Here is a 22,220-nt window from a genome sequence, read left to right as displayed (position 1 = left end):
ATATATTAGTATAACTAATGTATTATGTATATATTTTCGTTTAATGTGAGCTCAATCTTGAGACTTTGGTACCTCGGCATCTGACTGTTGAGGGCTCCAAAACACCCAAAGGAGGGTAGATGGTGGGGCGGGCGGGCAGGCGGGCAGGCGGGCAGATGGGTGATGGTGACCACCGCCCACCCTACTTCCTGGTCACTACAAGGTTAAACACTTTTACCAGCGATTATATATCGCTGGCTATAACCACAATTTCGCTGGCGTACGTGTAAGACCCAGCATTGCTAGACCCTTGCACATGGTTCACATTTTCAGAAATCGTTTCACGGGTTCACGCCACGCATCGCACGGTTCACATTTTTCGTTTCCATTTTCGTGCATGTTTTCTTCCCTTTTATTTAGGTTTGATCTACTTTCTATTTTGGTCTATATATATATATGAAGAAACTACAACCCTAGACTAAGTGCCGCTCGGTTCCCTCTTCACAGAAGACCACGGTTTCTCTGCAAAACACCAAACCGAAGCCTCGGTCTGCAACATCAAACGGCCACCCGCAGAGCCACTTCCGTGCAGCAACTCCACCACACACAGTCTCACCGGTAGCTCAAGCACTCGGAGTCCTTCCCCCAGCCGTGCGCCACCGTCCCTCAGGGTTCCACGTCCGGTTTCTCAGCCGCTGGTTTAGAGCCTCTCCCCTGTTTTCACGCCTAAAAACAGAGGAATTCTCCCTCCATCCGTGTGCTGCCAACTTGGTAATCCTCACCGCCAGCCGTTGTCGCACCACCATAAGTCCACCGCGTGCCACCTCTGCCCTTTCAGTAAGCCACGGAAACCCCCCTCACCATATCTCCCCCTTCGCCTCTTATCTCACGTTTACTCTCTCTCGGTTTCAGCTCTATCTCTCTCCCCGTGCAACGCTGTCGAGGACATCATCACCGACTCAGCCCAGCCTTCGTTGCACTCCCATGGGGTCACTGCCTCGTTTGGTCGTGGGTGAGTTCTGTCGCAACTCCCGCTTGAGCCTTGCAGGTTGTGTTCGGTAGTTGTGATTAGTGCTTAAAATAGAAACATTTAGTATATATATATCGGAGGATACAGTAGGTAGAATGGTGTGTTTCGGGTTTGACCTTTCTACCCCTATTATTAAAGGCATACTTTAATTTCTGGAGAGGCTTTCAATGAACTACAAGATTTATACCTATAGGCTTAATTTTATTGATTAGTGTTTAAACCTAGTGAATTATTTTTTTAGCGAGTAAGACTTGAGATTAAATAGTTATACGTCATTTTGGTAAACCCGTCTAATTTTATTAGACATGATTTATTATGTTTGATAAACTGTTTTAGTAATTTTATTGGACGGAGATTTTTGTTTTTAGCAAGCTAAAATTTCACTGTTATAGATATGGGTAGTTAGACTCGAATTTGATTTTTTTTATATAATTATATTATATAGTAGGAATTTTAAAGTTACACTTCAATTGTAAGTAAGTTAGAATTAAATGTTTAGTCAAAGTCGGATATTGATGAGTTTAGAAAGTGATGTTGAAAATAATGAGAATTTTGAGATTGAGGAATTAAAAATGGACTATTTTATAAGTGTAGGCTTGAATATCAAAATATGAGATTGATTGGAGACTTATGAAAATTTACGTGATTATCTTATAGGCGACGATTAATTTTGGTTTGGCATTATTGAGGAAATTTTCGAAAAGCTAAGAAGTCCAGGTAAGCGGGGTTCCTACGCTAGATTTGCATAAAAAGAAATGAACTGAGGTTGGTTTGTAAAAATGTGCATGTTGTTTTAAAAAGAAAAAGTGAAAAACAACCTCAGTATATGTTTTGCATTCCCTCATGAGATACATATGAAAGAAAAAAGAAATGTTTTTGACATGAAATGTGTAGACATGAGCAATATTTGACATGTTTCTGAAATATGCAAAAGAGCGAATATGATATCATTGAAATTTTTATGCATGTGATATGAAATGATTTGGATCTGTTTTTGATCAAATAGAAATGATATGAATATGTTTCGCACGTGTTTTGATATGATATGGATATGATAAAACTTTGGCATACTTATCTGTTCTGAATATGGTTCTGATATGATGATACTGTTCACGTGATATGGTTGGTACCACCATGATATGATATGAGTGCACCCACTTTGGAAACAAAGTGGTCTTTTTACGTGTTCTTTCCTGTGTGCACACTCGGGGCTCCGAGATTGAAAAAGGGGAAGTTCACCACATGATACTGCCTGGTTTGGCCACCGGGGATAGCACAACCCTACCACGGGGGTTAAACATGGTATATGATATGATATGACAAGATGAATATGTTCAGTTATGTTATGCCAAAGCGTTTGTGAATATGAAATGGATCCTCAAATATGAATTGTTGACTTGAGTATGAAATGTTTGAAAAGTCGCTCTGATTTTCTGATAACACGTTTTCTGAGATTTGCATATAAAAATGAAATGTTTTGTTTCTGCATATTGAACTTTCTGAAAAGGCTCATGTTTACATGCTAGTATATGTTCTCTGCTTACTGAGTTGTTGATAACTCACCCCCCTTATCTTCATATATTTTCAGATGATATTGATTTCCCAACTGGGGGTCAGGAATAGAATTGAAGCTGGCTAGATATGGATGGAAGGATTGGGTACTTTAGAGTACCATTGTTAGTAGATGGATTTAACTTGAGTATTTGAAGTACTTTACGTTGTTTGGACCTATTGAGACCTAAAGATGTATTGTTATATTTTTGAGGTTATTGGGAGATTGTGGACCCCTTTTGGTTTATGTTTTGTAATGATAACTTATGGAGTTTTATTATGGTTATTTGGAAAAATATGAATTGTGTGCTAATCATGAAGTCCTTGGAGTTTTAAGTGCTTGGAGAGACAGGTTTGTTAGTGACATGAGTTAACTCTCCGGACCCTCGGGTACGGGGCGTTACAGTACGTCTATGCCAGCGAGTTATAACTCGCTGCTATTTCGCCGGTATTAAAGCCCCACATTATATCTAGTCCAACGGAAACCAAAACTCGCCGCCATATATTTTATTATCACCGGCGAAATTTTGGTCGCCGCTTTATGTGCTTAATCGCCGCAAACTCAATATAGGATTGAGTTGTTAAATGCTGGGAAAGATATATAGCAGCGACTAAATTTTGACGCTAGAAGTGAGAATATCGCTGCCAATTATAGATACCAGCGAACAATAAAAATCGCCGTAATATAACTTCAACTGTGTAGTGGCATTTGGCAGCGATTTATAGTCGCCGGGTTAGATTAATACCCCCGATTTTTTTCTCGCTGCTATAGGACAGCTCGTTTTACCAGCGATTATTAGATCGCTGCCAAATATTACCTTACGGTGACTTTTTAATCGCCGTCAATTTGATATCTTCATATAGCGGCGATGTCAATATCGCCGCACTTTACTTATCGACAGCGATTTTGATTTTCGCCGTAATTTTACTAATTGGTATTTAAGTTTTTTGGCGGCGAATTGTAACTCGCTGGAATAATGTTATAGTAGCGATGTTTACATCGCTGGTGTAGACTGAATAAAGTTGAAGTGATTAGCGGCGAGAAATTAGTCGCCGCTTTATGCTCTTAATTCGCCGCCAAAAAAATTTCGTTCTTAATTTTCCTGGGCCTAATTTTCTTGCTAGGCCTGGTTTTTAGTTGTTCCTAAATACAAATTTCATAATCAATGGCTGCCAATAAATGAAAGTTGAACATCGATATAACATGCAAAATAAAATCCCATCAACAAACATCCAAGCCCATCAACAAATCCAAACTCATATGTATTACAATGGGGTGGTGTATTGTATTCTCATATACAAACTGAGCTAAATCCATTCATATTAAAATCATTTCTAGTAATCTGTAATCAGATGAACAACTGTTGAATAATTAGAGCACTTGGGATAGATTTTGCTCGAATACAAATTTATAAATGGCTTTCTCTTCGTCAAGTAGCTTCTTTTCTTCGGGATCTTTTGAAAATAACCTTCCTCTTCCCTTCTGAGCATCCACTTGAAAAGTTCACACTGCTGATCCTCTGGAACTGGTTTCCTTGACTTCACAGACTGTTATGGTTGGCATAGGTAAGGGTTTTTCAGCAGCAGGAGCAGTTGTAGCAGCCTTTGTTGAAGCTGGAATCGCAACTTCTTCCACCCCACCAGTGTCTTTCTGGTTTGTACTCATAAAGACGTATGCTATAAACCAAATGATAAGAAGCACATTAAGACCCCTATAGATTTGTCAGATAAGTATAAGAGTGCTATCAAATATTTCCCATAACCTCTTTAATTAGAAATAACCATTTACATTTTCTAACACTATATTTTTTTTATAAGTAAAAAGGAGGGGTGCAACAAGAGGGCTTCCCAAGAGGGCACCATTTTCTTGTATTATATAACCATCCAAAAGAACAAAAAGAATCGGCTAATTAATCCAGATGATGTCTAGGACATATTCACCAAGCAAAAGAGATAAAAAGCTTTAGAACTTTTTAGTACCTGGCCATAACCTACATCAACTCCATAAACAAATGATGCACCATACTGAAGTAAGCAGTCAGCAAAACCACCAGTGGACAACCCTGAATCAAGTGCTACTTTACCAGAAACATCAATGCCTAGCTGTTCAATAGCAGCTTCTAACTTATATCCTGCTCTGGTATAAACAAAGGAACTTCTAAATTAATATAACATTCTCAACAAAGACACTGCATCAATGATATTTTCTAAGAGTGCATGATGGGTTGCTTCAGGGGAGTAAATCACCTACATACATATTTTGGAACTTCAGCCATTATCTGCACAACAGCTTTTTCAGAGACTGGTGTTCCAGCTTTGTTCACCACCTTTCCATCAACAAACACTTTGCCTACACCTCAAATGTGTTAGAGAGAGAGAGAGAGAGAGAGGTCCAAAATTGATCATAAGACTGTAAGCTAACTTCTCATATCAAGTATGCTTATTCCCACAATGATTGAGAATGGTAGCCTCTGCATTGCATGCCACAATCTGGAATTTTTCAGCCTCAATGCCCGCACATTATAGAAGTTGTGCAAAACAGATAACCTAGTATAATGTGCTAAGCAATACTGAATTGTGAGGCAACCGCACATCAGTTTAAAACAGACTTCAAAATGTTTTCAATCACTTAAGCAATTGATAATGGTATCTTATAACAAATCAGGAGCTACGGATATTTTGGAGACATCATATCAGTTCTAATTCAAATTTTTCTTTTCTTTTTTTTTTTTCTTGGGAACTTCCATTGGAGGATGGGCAGGGGGGGTTGAACATAAGGGGGTTGCTCTCAGTTAGGAACAGCATTTCCAAAAACACGGACTATATTGACCAGTTTGATTGGTTGGGCTTGTTAGAGTATAAACTAAATGATTAAATCCACCTCTTCACTCAAATTTAAGTTTTAAAAACAATGGTTTTTTTTAAACAGAGTAAAACAATGGGTGATTTAACATGATACTATAGCAGAGGTCCTCGTACCTACGTCCACATTTCATCCTCATTTCAATTAAATGTTCCACGCGTTGGGCTCAATCATTTTTATCGATACAAAAGTCACTTGAATTTGAGTATATTGTTTGCCATGAAGCACTCCATATTTTAGATCGATGAACATCCAGGTCTTAAACCATTGGTTTCAAATCTTCTCCGTCCAAAATGCAAATGAAAAAGAAACATTATAAGCCTTGATCACAAAGGAGAAGGGGTTTATCCCAAGGTGAGAGAGACCAACGAGGTATGCTCAGGACAGAATTGGAAATGCTTTCTAAGCTAGAGTGAATCTCTTGGCTCAGAAACCAAGGGATTTATGTTTGAAGGAAGGGGACAATAATTCATGTTTTTCATCGTACCACAAATACTCATCAAAGGGAAAATTTAGCTTGTGGTTTATGACTCGTGACTCTTCATGTAGCAAGGAGAGTGGAGCAAAAGACAAAAACTATTGAGTTTTATAGTAACTGCCGCAGCAACTCAACTCTTTGACCAGACATTTTTAAAAGTGTAAACTTTAACGAGAAACTATCCATTGGTGCTTAAACTGTTGAGATGGTAAAATGCTCAGGATGCATTAAAAATTAAAATACGTTATATGCTATGAAAGAATATATCTTACCTTGTAAGATCCATGATTGAATAAATGTTCGGCTGTATTGCTGAAACCTTTCAAGACATATCTCATCCAGCCTCCTTTTTCTGAAAATTTTAAGAGTATAAACATAACAAAATCTAAAAGCAATTTGAGAAAAGATGAAACAATACTAGATTGCAGGTAATGTAAAGTTTTTAGCTTCCACTCAGAATCGGGCTAGGCCTACAACTAATAATAAATGTTTATTCCAAATGGTCAATCACCTGATAGACAAAATCTTTCACGGAAATTTCATTGAATCCAATCCTCATAACATTAAAATGAGAAACTAGATGTGAATAAGTGAGGTACCTACAAACAGTAGTAACAAGAAAACATTATGATATTGGAGATAGAGATGCTTACTTCTTTGGTAGTTGAATCTTTCCTGACTTTATAACAGCATAGCTTCTCAAGGGACTTCGAATTTGGGCTTTGATCCATCTCACTGAAAAAGGACGGTGAGTCAAAATTAAAAAGATTCAAGCAACAACCACCCCAACAAAGAACAAAAAGGCGAATGCATATAGACAAGAGAGTGGAGAGGATACCGGAAATCTTTCGAGAGCTACAGTCCAATGACAAGGACAATAAAAAAGCAAGATGTCTACATGCACAGAGAACCACCCAACGCAGAACCTGGGCCAATTGTCCATGGGCATTCACGAACTACTACTATAGCTATTATGTATATAAGATACCAATTAAGGAGTGCCAAGGGTTGGCCAATCCTCTCAATATGCATCCTGGAGTTCAGACAATCAAATTGTCTGAATTCCAGTTCTCCATCATTGTCTTCAATACATATCAAACAATTTCTATTGGTGTTTATCTACAATTCAAAAACAAAGAACTGAAATCAACAAAGCCCTGGTATCTCGGGTAAGATCCATTTATAATCCAAAATATCATACTTAATTTGAACCATTAATTTATCTAGTTCCTATATTTATAAAAGCTATCAATTTCTGCAGCTGTGATCAATCCAAGAGAAGAATCAGCAAGAGGCTCACCATAGAATATATATGGATGGATCCTTAGGCAGCTGTCACATCCCACTAGCTGAGTGTACGTAGATATTCTTCTCGACAGAGGACGACAGGAGCAACTGTGGCAAACACCAAAAATAGCATTAATATTCAGCCATATTAGGGAAACCAAGTTGCTAGAAATATATTTGAGAACTGAGCTTGTACAAGTACATTTTATGGTGGATAACTCCAAATGATACTAACCCCATTTTCAGACCATGAGAGATCCATTCAGTGGCCCGGTGTAGACATATATCCAAGAATTCTAGCTTATATATATATAATACTATATATATATATATAGCCCAGTGTCGTATAGACTAAGTCCAAAAACCACCCAAAATCACAACACGTCGACACCCTAACTTGATATCTCCCCAGTGTCACAAAAAACCACCCAAAATAACTACCCTCTTATGAGAAGCCCCTTATGGGCCGGGGGAATCGTTACACTGAGTCTGTCGAACTGACTCAGTGAACGATGGGAAAGCCCTAAGGAAAGACTGCATCACATTGTGATTTTGTATCTGATGCTCCCTCAGCTCCCGCAACTCTGTCCTCATTTCATCCAGCTGACTCTTGTAAGCTTCAGCATCCTTCTTATATTGTTCAGCATCCTTCCTATATTGTTCAGAATCTTTCTTGTGCTTTTCAGCCTCAGACATGTATTGTTGCATTTGAAGTTTGTCACGTTGTCTACTTGACTCGGGGATGACCATTTCCCCAAGTCCCCGTGCGTATCCAGGTCGATGGCCAAGAACCTCCCTAAAGACAGTCGCTGCTGCCTCATCACTACACTGCTCTTGTCCTAGGCCATCCAACCTACCTTGCATCTCCTTCTGCACATTGACAAAGCAACGATTAGAAAGAGATAATCAGCCTATCGGTATGTTAATAAAATTAGAACATATAGAAAGAAACATAGACCCCAACGGCTGTTTCTGTACTACTCACATAAGTACTTTCTGTAGCATCTGTGACAAATGCATTCTTTTTCTTCGACCAACGCGTTTCTTTGTAGAAGTCGACCAAATTCCCATTCTCATTGCGCTGTCATGTGTGAAAAATGAGTATAAGAACACTCATTTAATATAAGGTAACGTTATTCTCTGGATGAACCATGTGACATTTGAACAACAAAAGCTATGAGTAACCACCTTGCACAGATAGGAATGTAATATTGTCACTAACATCTCCAAGTAAAGTGCATTTTCACTATTCTATTGAAATGAAAATATTGTTTTTCCTTAGACATACCTTTTGCTCAAGTAAACGGACGAATGATTTACGTCCTGATGTGTGGTTAATGACCTGCTTCTTTCGGTTCTCCCGATTTTGAGCTGACATTTTCTGTCATACACATTAGGAAACAATTACTATGTAATAGACAAACATATTTGCCACAACAATATTTAGACATATTAAATTGATGCATATTATAGGGTTGTATGTGAGAAAGATCATCTGTACCTTGAAGGCATCGCTACCCCACCTTTCACACAACTTCACCCATACAATGGGGTCCACTAGACTAGTTCCATTAGCCAACGCTTCTACGTGGCTTCCATAGGATTCATAAATCTTGTGCAAGTCGTGGTGGAAGGAGTTGAAGCGCTTACGTAAGGCCTTTGTCACCGTCAATCGGTGGTTTGCGCGATCCCAGTCCAACACAAAGTCACTCTACATAAGGCATCATGCAAACAATCAATGTTTCATTACGTTATCTAGGCGATGATTATACTACATAAACAATTTCCAAACAATCACAAGAACAAATTTGTATATATACCCGAACACGGTCGATGAGCTCCTCTTTAATCGCTGGTGGCACATCCGACCAACGCTTGTAACTCATGTCACAGTATTGTTTCACAATCCACGATACTCGTGTTGTGAACATAGAGGCGTGTTCACAACATGGGGCTGTCTCACCATCATTTATCTTCAACTGCACTTTCCCGTTCTTCCTTAGCTTGTCAAAGAAAATGCATCTAGATGGCCCACGAGTTCGTCTCCTCTGTTCTTGCATTCCTTCGGTCTCCATTGGGGCATCTGCAGCTGTATTTTAAGGTGCAATATATTAGTATTTTTAAGTGTAATGTGGAATATTCACACTTCACTCCACATACAAACATGATTTTGCTTTCAAAATTAGAGTATTGGAAAAAAAATGCACCTGTTTGTTCTCGTGTAGGTGATTGTTCCACTGTATTTGGTGGGGGTTCTTGAATACGTTCTGGCGCGTGACTGGGCACAATGCATGGTGGGGGACTTGGGGGCTGTGTCGAATCATCCGAGGAGGATTGATTACGCTCCTCCGTGCTATGATATGAGGATAATTTCGCACCACGGGGTCGGATGTGACGACCTGAGTATGGGATATAACGCCTTCCACCTCGAAGACCGCGAAGTCTGCCTCCGCCTCTTGAACTGGGTACCTGCACGAGTACAAGTTAATAACATAGTGGGATAAAATTCAGAACATAATTGATACAAAATAATCTCAATATGCACAGACAGCCTTACACTATGAGACGTTAAATAGAGAAACGATTAACTGAGAGTCGGCCGTATATATACCTTGATAAGGCATAGTGCTCCTCACACAGCCTCCCGGTATTGAACGTAACCTGAAGCAATAAACATCACATGTTAGATACTATTTAATTTAGGTATGGATGTTGTAAATCTTGAATACTACTCTCAAGATTGTTTGCTACTTGCACAAAAAATAGAACGAGCCAGGTAAAATGAAATTCTTCATGGTGGTAAGAAATAAATCAGAACATATATTTCACCCAACTTGTATTGAACTGTCTATATACACATACCAATTTCAAAGTCAATCTCATATTGTGAGATGTCTATATACAAATGGGAATTACAAACAAGAAACCTAATATCTCAACCTTAAATGAACGAAGTTCTTGGGTTGTACTTATAGGTCGCCAGACTCATCAGATGTTGAGTGGACATCCTCATCTGAATGTTCCCCCTCATTTGTTGATAGGTCCTCTTCATCTGAATATTCTCCCTCACTGGCCGCATTTTCAGAATCAGAAGTGATCATGCCATCAACAATAAAGCCTGTTGAATCTATGCATTGACCAACCAGATCCATGATTTCTCGTGCATCTACATGGCTAGGTAGTATATCAGGCCTATTCAGTTGAGTTGCCACTTAATCTGTGTTATCACACTGCACTGGTTCGTAATAATATGATGGCTCGTCCTCTTGATCAGCATCAGGAATACTTGATTCCCCATCAATATCTTCAAGAACTCTTGGCAGTGGCGGAATGTTGTATACATTCCTATTTGCATAGTTCTGCACAACACCCTAATTCCCTTTCGCCCTTAAATCTCTTATGTAGAAGCATTGATCAGCCTGACTCGCCAACACGAATGGTTCATCCTTGTACCAAGTCCTGTTCATGTTGACACTAATCATATGGTCATCCACCCGCACCCCTCGTTTTCGATCACCAACGTCAAACCAATCACATTCAAATAGGTACACCCGACGCCACTCCATGTAGCGTAACTCTACAATATTATTAATAACTCCATAGAAGTCCAAGTTATTTGTGGCCTCATCACCAGTTACCACCACTCCAAAATTTTGTGTACGCCGGCGAAGTTCACGCTGTTTCGTATGAAACCTTTTTCCATTTATTATGCAAGCAGCATATGTTGCAACCCAACGGTCAGGCCCGCAAGCTAACGCATACAGATCAGCGGACACATCAAGTGTATGCGAGGTACGATGTTCCTGGATCTATATATTTAAAAAGCAAATTTCACAACGTTCATTGTCGATTAGATCCAAATCATATAAAATGAAACCTATAGCAGCGCATCTTAGATAGGAATGGATAAGAACTTACACGTTGCTTAAACCAAGTTGGAAATTCAGTTTGGTGCGTGCGATCGATGCAATCTGGGTGCTGCACCTTACATTTATCGTAGTGTTCCCTGCATTTCATGCATCGAGTCGAAGCAACATATTGAAGTTAGATGGTATTGGATTCATAACAACTTGTATAGAATAAAAGATGATTTTTAAGTAGACTCGTTAATGCTTACTCTATATAAGGTCCAATCTCCGCACAATTATTGAGCACGTACCAGATGGCTGCCTTAAATAGTTTATCTTCTAATTGCACGTTAGAAGGCATGCCCAAGGGACGGACTTTCTGGTTGAAAATTTTGAACCTATCTAACGTTTCCTCTTCGTCAACATCAATGTTGCGGTCCGGTCGACTAAACCTCGTCTCAATATCTTTGAGGTACATGGAGTAAAATGTCAAGCATTCGGTGTGAATATAGGCCTCGGTTATTGAACCTTCTGGACGGGTTTTATTCTTAACATACCGCTTGAATTTGCCGAGATACCTCTCAAATGGGTACATCCACCTATATTGTACTGGACCCCCAAGTCTGGCCTCACGGGGTAAATGGACAGCTAAGTGGACCATAACATCGAAAAAGGAAGGAGGAAATATCATCTCCAGTTTGCATAGAATGGTGACAACATCAGTTTGGAGTTGGGCCAGGCGGTTGACATGAAGTGTTCTAGTGCACAACTCTTTGAAGAAAATACCAAGTTCAGTCAAAACCAAGCCAATGTTACTTCGTAAATACCCCCCAGCAGCAATGGGGAGTAGCCTTTGAAGGAAAACGTGACAGTCATGGCTTTTCAACCCTGAGATTTTGGACTCACGTCGAGAGACACAGTTTGAGATATTGGAAGCGAACCCATCTGGAAATTTGATATCAGACAACCACTCACAAAATTTATTCATTTGCTCGACGTTTAATGTGTACTGTGCATGTGGCATTGTTACACGATCACCATCACGCCTCAAGTGTAATTCTTTTCTATAGCCCAAAAGCTCTAAGTCACGCCTTGAATTGATGTTATCCTTACTTTTCCCTGGACTGTTCATTAAAGTAAATAAGATGTTGTCTGCAATATTCTTCTGAATATGCATAACATCTAAATTATGCCGAAGTCGAACTGTTGACCAATAAGGTAACACGAAGAATATGCTACACTTTGTCCAGTTCAGCTCTTCAGCAGTGCGTTTTTTCTTCGTATGAGATTTGCCAAACTGAACATCCCCAATCATCTGCAATTGATTTTGAATCTCTTCAGCTCCTACATCCCTTGGTGGCATGCGATGATCTTCTCTACCGTTGAACAACCCTTTTCTCCTTCTCCATACGTGATCTGGGGGTAAGAAACGTCGATGTCCCATGTAACAATGTTTTCGGCCATATTTCAACCAATTAGAGTCTGTGTCTGCATTACAAGACGGACAAGCCAATTTTTCCTTTGTTGACCAGCCAGACAGATTCCCATAGGCAGGAAAATCATTGATTGTCCACAATAAGGCAGCATGCAACATAAACGTCTCCTTAGTTGAGGCATCATATGTAGGTATCCCATCTTCCCAAAATTCAAGCAGTTCATCGATCAACGGCTGCAAGTATACATCAATATCATTCCCTGGTGACCTTGGGCCAGGAATAATCAGAGATGTCATGAAGAATTGGTCTTTCATGCATGACCACGGCGGCAAGTTATAGGGGACAAGGATCACTGGCCAAATGCTATGAGGTTTAGCCAAGTTGTTGAATGGAGTGAAGCCATCACTTGCCAGACCGAGCCTAACATTGCGAGGATCCGAAGCCAACCAACCATGATCTTCATCAAATTTCTTCCAGCACTCAGAGTCGGCCGGATGTCTCATACAAGTATCTTCTTTCGTATGTTGCTCTTTGTGCCATCGCATATCACCTGCTATCCTGGCAGACATGAAGAGACGCTGCAATCTCGGTTTCAAAGGAAAGTGACGCAACACTTTTTGAGGTACCGCGCGTGGTCCGTTTGTATTTGGTATCCACCTTGAAGCCTTACATACAGGGCATTCATTAAGAGCAGCATTTTCCTTCCAATATAAGATACAGTCATTGGGGCACGCATGGATTTTGTGATACTTGAAGTCCAAACCGCGCTCCAAAGACCTTGACTCCTCATATGATTGTGGCAATAGGGCATTAGGAAAGGCAGACCTCAACAAATCAAGGAGCATGTCAAACGACTTAATTGACCATCCACCGATTGATTTGATGTGTAACAACTTCACAACAAATGATAACTTTGAAAATTCTGTACACCCATCGTAAAGAGGACGTCGGGCATCCTCTAGTAGCTAGTCAAAACATGGGGCTGGTCCATCTACATGTATTGATGGCCTGTTTGGCAAAGGAGTGCTATCTTGAGGCACATCAACGAAGGTGCCTGCCCGGATGTCATCCAACATATGCTGCATGTCATCTATGTAATCGTCTTCTTGGATGATATCGTCATCAATCACTGACGTACAATGTTGTCTCCTCCTCCCCATGAAATATCCACTGGGTGTAATTTGGGTTGATCCCTTTAATGAACAAATGGGTTTCCACCTCAGGTATAGGCAGCCACAGATTGTTAAGGCATGCATGACATGGACACCGAATGCGAGCCCTTCCACTTGCAAGGTTTCGTGCTTGTGTGAGGAAATATTTAACGCCTTCGGCGTATGCAGGTGATACAAGCCTATCGGGGTCATTCATCCAACTTTTGTCCATCTAAACAAAGACATGGTAGGGAAGAAAGTTAGGTCAGCAGAGACTTTAAATATATAAGTTCGATGAAAAACTCACCATAGGCCAAATGTTGGGATAGGAAAATAAATGTTTAAATTGAAGATGTGTCATTACGTGTGGCTACGTAGGCATCTCAGGAGGTTTAAACTCCAACAAATTTTCTTCCCCACTTTGGCTAACAAAACTTTATTGGGAGCTACAATGTTTCCCACATCATATGATGCCATATGTCCCAAAAAAATTTTAAACCGGGGGGATTCGTCAAATGAATTAACGTGAGCCAAGTATCGGCAGGACGCTAGCTACGTAGTCCCTAGTTTTCCCCTCTTAAGGTTGTAAGGAGGATTGATATATATATATATATATATTTTATATATATGTATTTTTCAATATTGGACTAATAATGTTTGATTGTGATAGTAATAACCGTCGATAGCCAACTACATGTCTAAGCCCCTTCACTCTCATGTATATATATATATATATATATATATATATATCCATGTGTGTGTGTGTGTGTGTGTGGGTATATCATGGGATATACAAATGATATATATTGTTGAAAATGAACAACATCACCCAAAACAAAAAAGCAATTCGAAGAGAGTTTGGTAAGTAGAATACACTTGACTTAGAGTGATTATCTAAACATAATCTTAAAAAATATGCAAACTCAGAAGGTCTAGCATATATAATAATACTCACAAAAAACATCCATCTATGTTTTGAGAATGAGCAAAATAGATAAAATATCATCTTGTAGCTGTGTATGGGTATTTCTTACCTTCAATCCCCTACAAAAGGAATTTCAGCTCACACAAGAGTGAAATGGCTCCTCTACAAGCTTGTTGTCTGAGTCAAGTGTTTTTAAATCAAAAGCACAACACGTTCGTCTTACAATCTGCACCCAACAATCCAAGTAATTTTCAGAACCAATCTCAATACCAAAATATAACACAAACAAAATCAAGAAGCAAAAAAAAATATATATATATATATATATATATACTAATAAAAGCCAAAAAATGTAGGAGCTAGAACTTTTAATCACAATATTAACTTCATTTACCAACTAAATAATTTCAAGTACAAAGCACTTCCCTTACATCCTCTTAACTTAGGGAAAATCAACTACAAAACACAACATCTTGTCCTATGTAACTTCTATCCATAGTTAGCGCATGTGACATCACTTGAAAACTCCTCATTTCAAGCATTCTAAGATAAAAAAACATGCAATTGATCAAAATTGCATGTTTGCTGTCCAATAAAGGCCATTGAGTTATCTAGATGAAATATATATGGATGGAATTGACAGTTGGGTTAACTTATACATACGTGGACTTTATTAAGGGAAAGGGTGTATTTTCAAGATGTTGGATAAGTTTAGACAAAAGGATACTAAGAGAGAATGCCCATTTAAGTCCTTAATTTTACTGCAACCAGGAATAAAAGAAAAGAAAACTTTTATTCCCTAACGTTTTCACTTACAAAGTGAAACTCAAACGGTTCGACAAAGTCCATGTCTTATCCCTTTCAAGCAGTAATAGCACAAACAATTTTCAATGATGAAGGAAACAAAAAGTCGAGGGATCGCCTTGCACAAATTTCAGTTTAGGCTGTCCTATTTAAATTAATATATTTCTTTTAAGCATTTGAGAATTTTAAATTAATTATAGACATATGACAAATGCATTTCCCCATTCACAGTTTTTGTTAGCCTCATCACAAGTTCGGAGTTCTCCCTGCAGCCTTCCTCCTGGTTAGGAAGGAAAATATTTAATCCCCAGCTGTAAAACTGCCACTGCTGGTTCCAGGAGGCAGCGTAACTGTCAAGCATTTTGGTATTGGAGGGGCAGGATGTATTGGCTTCTTGGAAATATTTGAGAACATTGGGCACCCCTAACCATATGATTTAGTTTCCCATGCTTATGCAAACTAAGATACTGACATCATTGGAGGGGCAGGATGATGAAGACTAAAAGGTTACTGATTAATGAATAATGTGATATATAGCAGTTTAGTTTCATCGATAAGTGTTTTAGGTAATATGTCTTTTCTTATTGTCATTGATGATTGTGCTAGATATTGGTCACATGTTCACTTGATGCAAGAGTAAAGATGAAGTGTTCTCTAAATTTTTTTATTACATAAGTTTAACAAAAAGTTAATTGGTTACGAAGTTTAAGGCCTTATAGTCTGATCGTGGTTGGGAATATTTATCAAATGACTTTACAAAATGTGTGCCAACTTATGGGATAAATCACCATAAAATGGCCTCTTACACACCTCAACAGAACAATATTAAACAGAGTGAAGCAATTCTGTTGAGATGGTGAATGCTATATTTTACTTAAAATTTTTAAGTTCAAATATTCATATTTAACTTATGGGCCAGGTGAAGCAATTTTATTTGCTTGTTATATTTTAAACAGAGTGCCTTGTAAGAAAGTGAACATAATTTTGTTGAATTATGGCATAAACATCCTCCATCCTTGAAACCATTAAAAGTGTGCTTAGCTTACGTTAAAAACCTGATCTCAAAAGACTAGAATTTGGCTCTAAAACCTATAGGTGTGTTTTTATTGGATATTCTCAAAACTGCATGACTTACAGATTTCTAGAGCTAGGCTTAATTGAGGTTATGAATATGGAGATGTTGGGTTTTATGAAAAATTGACCAAGTCTGATTTTCAAAAGAACACAACTCATGACTGTCTCTAGTACTTTTGAAAATGAAATTGAGCATCCTAGTGAACTTGAACTGAGGAGGAGAAAAAGGTCTCGAGAAGAAACAATATTTGGTCTTGATTTTCTAATCTATCTTGTAGAAGGAGATATAAATGCTTTTAACAAGGAAGTTAAGTTCATTCTTAACATTGAAAGTGACCCTTAATTTTACGAAGAAGCTATGTCATTATAGGATGAAGCTTTTTGAAACGATGCTATAAATGATTAAATGAAATATATAGTTTCCAACCAAGAACTAGAATTTGGGTTGATATTTTGTTTGTTTTTTTGTGGGCATGTTCTTCACTTTCTTTCTAAGCATATTATTATGATAAGAACATGTAGTGTAATTTGATGATATGGTGGAAGATGTATAGTGTCTATATTATTTTCTATTATACATCTTTCTCATAGAAACAAATATAGATGTATATTAGTGTCTATAGTGTCTATTGTGTCTATTGATCTGAAGATCCTGTCACTATATGAGATAGATGTACCTGCTACTACGAATCAGCTTCAAGTCTGAGAAGTATGGAAAAATAGTTATGTTGGAGAGGAATTGATTAACCCGATAAAAATAACATGTACTAGCAAGAAGTAAATCATCAAGCAGAAGGGTTGAAATATTTTCTGTATTGCGTAAACAAAAGTGGATCTTGAAGTATGTTCAGCAAATGGGTAAAATTCACTTCAGAACTCTCAAAGAATCAAAATTCAAATAACCAGAAATGAAACATTGATAGTATCACTACTGATTTCTTATTCCAATTAGACACAACAAATTACAAACATTCTAATTCTCTCTACTGATTTCTTATTCTAATTAGACACTCTAAAAAATTTAACAATTTTTTATCCCTTATCTGGGCAGAGTTATTTGAGCATTCCTAAGAGCAACTATGGGTGCTACAATGTTCCTTCTCTCACATAAGAAAGTGCTTCAGATAAAACTTATGGTGGGGCTAACCATGCATTTATGTACGTAAGGGAGATCGAGTATTGATCCAAGAATTCTGTTGAATACTCTCTGCACAATGGGCACGCAGCAATATTGACTTGAATATATAACTAGGTTGATAACATGTTTAAATTAGAATATTAACTATGTTCAGATAAAAATTCAATACATGTACTAAAACAACGTTGTTGACTAAATATGATGAATGCATGCATTATACTGATACATAAAGAGTAGTTTAAAATGTTTTGAAGGTTTTTCACTCATGCAGAACTGCTATTTAAACTCCATTGCAAAGAAGGTGGCCTCCCTCACAGCCCAAAAGCAAAGCAATGCCTCATTGGGAAGTGGGTTTTTGTTCAAAGACAGTGTAGTAACAGGGAGTGGCCAGGTTTACCTTGGCAGAGCATGGGGTGAGTATTCCAGGGTGGTTTTCTCATACACATTCCTGGACAAGGTTGTTCTTCCCCAAGGGTGGAGTGATTGGGGCGATCAAAAGCTACATGCAGTAAGTATATATATAAATATATATATAGCACTACTACTCTTGGAAAATCAAATATGATGAAATGATTAATTAAAACCAGGTGATCAGTTCTTGCGCATAATCTATATATTCTTTGGGGTTGTTGCAGAGGAGTGTATTATGGAGAATACAAATGTAGTGGACCAGGAGCCAACTCGACAGGAAGAGTGCCTTGGGCTAGAATGCTCACCGATGAAGAGGCTGAGCCTTTTATTGGGACTCACTATGTTGAAGGCAATACTTGGCTCATAAAACCTCTTTAGGTAATTATTAAAATTTTCTTTTTTTCCAACCATCCTTATAAAATAAAATATTGCTTCCTAGCAGCTTCAACTGCACATTTTATATTAATATTCATTGTCATTTATTTAGTAATATTGAAGTACTGCAATTAAAAAAAACTAAAATTATATATAATATATATATGTAAGCTATAACGTACAAGTTAAATGTCTTCAATTGCAGGGATTTTCAGAATTATGATGGATCGACAGGAGCCCACAATTATTCCTGAGCCATATATATATATATATATATATATATATGTATATATATATATATAGCTAGTGCACTTTGTGGAGGCAGCAGTATGTGTGCACCCTGCTGGCCTGACCCCAAAAAATGTGTACACCCTTGAAAATGGAGGCAGTAGTATAATGTGGTATTGTCGATCGATAGTGGAATCATGAATACCGGAGTATTAATTGGCATCACTTCATGAATTCTTAACCGAAGCTTTAATTCTAACAACAATACCACTATCATGCTAATTCCTATACACACACACACACACACACACACACACATACACACACATGATATATAAAAGAAACGCGAGGTATTGTAAACTCGGTAATAATCAAACAATGAACAATTAACAGGTTATTAATGTACCAGTACTATACAACTTTCCGGCCTTATACAGAAATATATAATAGGTATGGATATATGTGTGTGTGTGTGTGTGTGTGTGTGTGTGGGTGTGTGTCTAAACCACATTCATTCAAGTTGAAATCATCGATATATACATGTTGACATATATAACCAGAGGAGAGGGATACTGCATGCATGCAGGCATGGAGAATTGAGAAACAACTCTAGATGATCAGCTAATTATATATTTCTAAGGCCAAACGCAGGACTTGGCTATTTTCCAATTCTGAGCATCCTCGACGTTGTGAACGTTTTTCGCAATATTAATACATGATCCAGATTAAAAGTAGCCAAGGTACTCTTGGTTAGGCGGCTTGACAGCAAATTGGCAATTGCCATTCAAACCATTAGGCATTAATGTCGTCCCACAGACAAAATACAATTCACTGGACTCCATATACCCACAAACCAAAAAGAATGCTATAAACACTGATATTGCCAGTAAACCACTAATTATATTTTAGTAAATTCAGACTTTAAACAAGGATTTTATTTCTGGATTGATGTATTATAATTTAGTTGAGAAAATTAACTCTTTGTGCGAAATATCGTGATAGTTTTCATTTAATTAGTAATTACAAAATTGGCCGGGTGGTGGCTTTATAGACTAAATATTAGAAGTAATAGCACAAATATGTTGGCATAGCTGAATCATATACTTTAGCTTCATTCTTAAAAGTAATAACACAAAAAGCCTAGTACTATGTTATTTTTAACAGTATATGTTTATAGATCATATACAAAGATAAATGTTTGGTTGATCACAAACAGAAATTAGACCTAGTTGTCATACAAACTGAAATACATACCGACTTATATATACACCCCTACTCGCATTTGTATATAGTTTGCTGTGATAAATTAATTAATTGATATATATATATATATTATATTGCAAGGCCAAAATTAATCTCTATATGCAGAAAGAACTTGAGTTCCCCAATGTATAGACTAATGTTTGCCATAATATTTAGTACAGAAAACTTGTCAATGGCTTAAGGTATTGACAAGTATCATAGATCTTGAAACCCTAAGGGAAATTTCTGCCTCTGCTCAGCTGTTTAATTGACCAGTACTAGAAAGAACTTGAGTTCCCCCAACTAGCAAGAACATAGATATATGAATATTAACTACAAAAATTGATCATATTCGAAATACCCTATAACTAACTTTAAACTAAAGGGGTTTTCAATTGAAGTTATGATCTTAAGTATAACGTTTCAATTGAGGACATAACTGTTCATATAGATCCCACTTAACGGAAACCAAAAGGGGCCATAAATGCAGAGAGAAAAGGCATTATCCGCAGGGTTCAACATCACCAGCAATTACATACAGAAAATGGAGGTATACAAATATTGAACCTAAAGGAAGAACATGGGACCAACATTGACAGTGTAATTGTAAATTATTGTACAAACATAGCAGAATACCAAAAACGGAAGAACATGGGAATGAAGCCGGAAAAGAAGTATTATGCATGAAGGTTTCTATCATAAAAAGAGTAGACAAGAAAATATACCTGAATGGGAATCTCGTTATCTGAAAATTACACTCGATCGAAAGGGAATTGAAGCCCCAAAAACATTATCTCCAAGCCGAATATGGAGGCACACAAAGTCACTTTCTAGGGGCAAGGAACGACTCGAAAATGAAGCAAAAAACACACAATAAAAGTCTCGGTGCAAGCTGGGTTATGAGGAAACTAATTTTGCAGCTGGGTTGTCCATGGAGAAAGAGGAACTAGGGGGGAAGGGTGTGGGAAAATGGGATGCCGAATGTAAACGACGTAGCTACGGCAAGGGGGACCTTCGAGTGGCCTTCCGTCCGTCGCAAACAGCCGTGACCGTCAGCAATGGGTGTAGCGACTTGGTCTGGGTTTCGTCTCGGGGGGATTGCAGAACGAGTGGTGTTTTGGGGAGAAAGTAAATTGGGGGAAAGTAAAACGTCTAATTTCTCGCCCACGAATTCTAACGGCGATATTCTAATCGCCGTTACATTAAATACCTATTACGGCGAATAAAAATCGCTGCTAATACAAAATAAATCGCTACAAACAGCGATTACGTTAAGTCAGGAGCCAAATCGCTACAAATCCTACGGCGAATATAAAATCGCTGTTAAAAAGTATCATTAGCCGCGATTTTCATGGCGGCGATTATAAAATCGCCGGTAAAGGAGGTTTTTCTTGTAGTGGGTGCAGCCTAGTGTGCTTGTGTTCCTTTGGTGCCCCAATATGATTCCATTGGGTTCACCAACGTACATCGGCATTTCACAAGCAGAGCTCAATCCTCGAGCTCGGCCTCCTAGCTAGGAGATCAAGTAATATTTGAGGCACTAGATTCTTTCTTCTAAATGATCGAGGTTGAATGCACTTAGAAAAGAACAAATTGAGGTTGAATGCATTGCAAAGAAAAAACTTAACTCGACAAAAAAGATATATTTAATTATTTGATTATATTTTAATAGTTAAAAAAAAGTCAAAACCCTTTATTTATCCCCAAATCAATCGCCAAATAAAGAAGGTACTAATTGTATGATTACTTAGGATTAATAGCAAAATCAGTACGAGTTTATACGTTTTTTCACCCGAGGTTTCAGTTTTCAACTTTTATAAAATTAATACATGAATTTTAATAAAGTCGCAATATTTAAGTACCTATATTCATTTTTCATTAGCAAATCAACTTTCAATTGGGTGACATGGGTTAATTTTGATGCTATTTGTTAAACAAATTAAAGACTGATATGTGGCATCCCGTTAATTTTCTAATGAAAAATTGACAAAAGTACCTCATTGCGAATTTTTTAAAATTTAGGTATAATTTTTTATCTAGAAATGAAAACCGAGGTCTCGAATTGAACAAAAGGTGAAAACCCATTTACTAATTTTCTAATTAACCTGATTATTTTAGGTGAAGTACTATTTCATACTATAAGAAAACTGTTTATTTGTGATCAGTTATTTTCAACAAAAATGATTATTTCCTATCAAAATGAGTCTATTTTTGTTGTAAATAGTTGTTATCGTCGCAAATAATCTATTACAAGTGCTTATTTTTCTTGTAGTGTTAGTACGCACGCGCTGGTAAAGTCAAGATAAATTCTTTCATTGACTAGTCTCGAAATATTGTAGCTTTCTACAATGTCTTCCGTGGGACTGAAGATCACGTAAACATATATACGTACATGCATGA

The 22,220-nt window shown here is 37.7% G+C and overlaps 2 protein-coding genes across 2 annotated transcripts; both read right to left on the bottom strand.

The window, feature by feature from the left end:
- Positions 1-3,808: 3,808 nt before the first annotated feature.
- LOC109011785 (hemolysin A-like) lies at positions 3,809-7,508 on the bottom strand. Its single transcript, XM_018993110.1, has 7 exons — positions 7,424-7,508; positions 7,202-7,296; positions 6,555-6,636; positions 6,174-6,253; positions 4,808-4,910; positions 4,541-4,697; positions 3,809-4,237 (listed from the first exon to the last, which is right to left on the bottom strand). The coding sequence occupies exons 1-7, from the start codon at positions 7,426-7,428 to the stop codon at positions 4,223-4,225; spliced, it is 537 nt and encodes a 178-aa protein (XP_018848655.1). The 5' UTR covers positions 7,429-7,508; the 3' UTR covers positions 3,809-4,222.
- LOC109011784 lies at positions 7,509-20,921 on the bottom strand. The gene is made up of 9 exons (XM_018993109.2): positions 20,546-20,921; positions 14,658-14,774; positions 9,800-9,849; positions 9,396-9,657; positions 9,009-9,277; positions 8,690-8,899; positions 8,477-8,569; positions 8,174-8,269; positions 7,509-8,058 (listed from the first exon to the last, which is right to left on the bottom strand). Exons 5-9 carry the CDS (start codon positions 9,261-9,263, stop codon positions 7,648-7,650), a joined length of 1,065 nt encoding a protein of 354 aa, XP_018848654.1. The 5' UTR covers positions 9,264-9,277; positions 9,396-9,657; positions 9,800-9,849; positions 14,658-14,774; positions 20,546-20,921; the 3' UTR covers positions 7,509-7,647.
- Between the last annotated feature and the right edge of the window lie 1,299 nt (positions 20,922-22,220).

The sequence above is a fragment of the Juglans regia genome, chromosome 5 (assembly GCF_001411555.2).
Source record: "Juglans regia cultivar Chandler chromosome 5, Walnut 2.0, whole genome shotgun sequence".
In the NCBI taxonomy this organism is placed as follows: Eukaryota; Viridiplantae; Streptophyta; class Magnoliopsida; order Fagales; family Juglandaceae; genus Juglans; species Juglans regia.
Note: the sequence above shows the minus strand (reverse complement) of the source record. Positions and strands in the feature narration are given on the sequence as shown.

Bases quoted from the DNA above. Each gene is read 5' to 3' on its own strand.
- LOC109011785 (XM_018993110.1), bottom strand. The intron at 6,254-6,554 runs GTAAGCATCTCT...TAAAATTTTCAG, and splicing joins AAGATTCAACTACCAAAGAA to AAAAAGGAGGCTGGATGAGA. The intron at 4,911-6,173 runs GTAAGATATATT...TTTGAGGTGTAG, and splicing joins TCAATCATGGATCTTACAAG to GCAAAGTGTTTGTTGATGGA.
- LOC109011784 (XM_018993109.2), bottom strand. From the start codon at position 9,263: ATGGAGACCGAAGGAATGCAAGAACAGAGGAGACGAACTCGTGGGCCA. The intron at 8,570-8,689 runs GTACAGATGATC...TGTGTATGACAG, and splicing joins GGGGTAGCGATGCCTTCAAG to AAAATGTCAGCTCAAAATCG. The intron at 8,059-8,173 runs GTGAGTAGTACA...GTCAATGTGCAG, and splicing joins ATGCTACAGAAAGTACTTAT to AAGGAGATGCAAGGTAGGTT.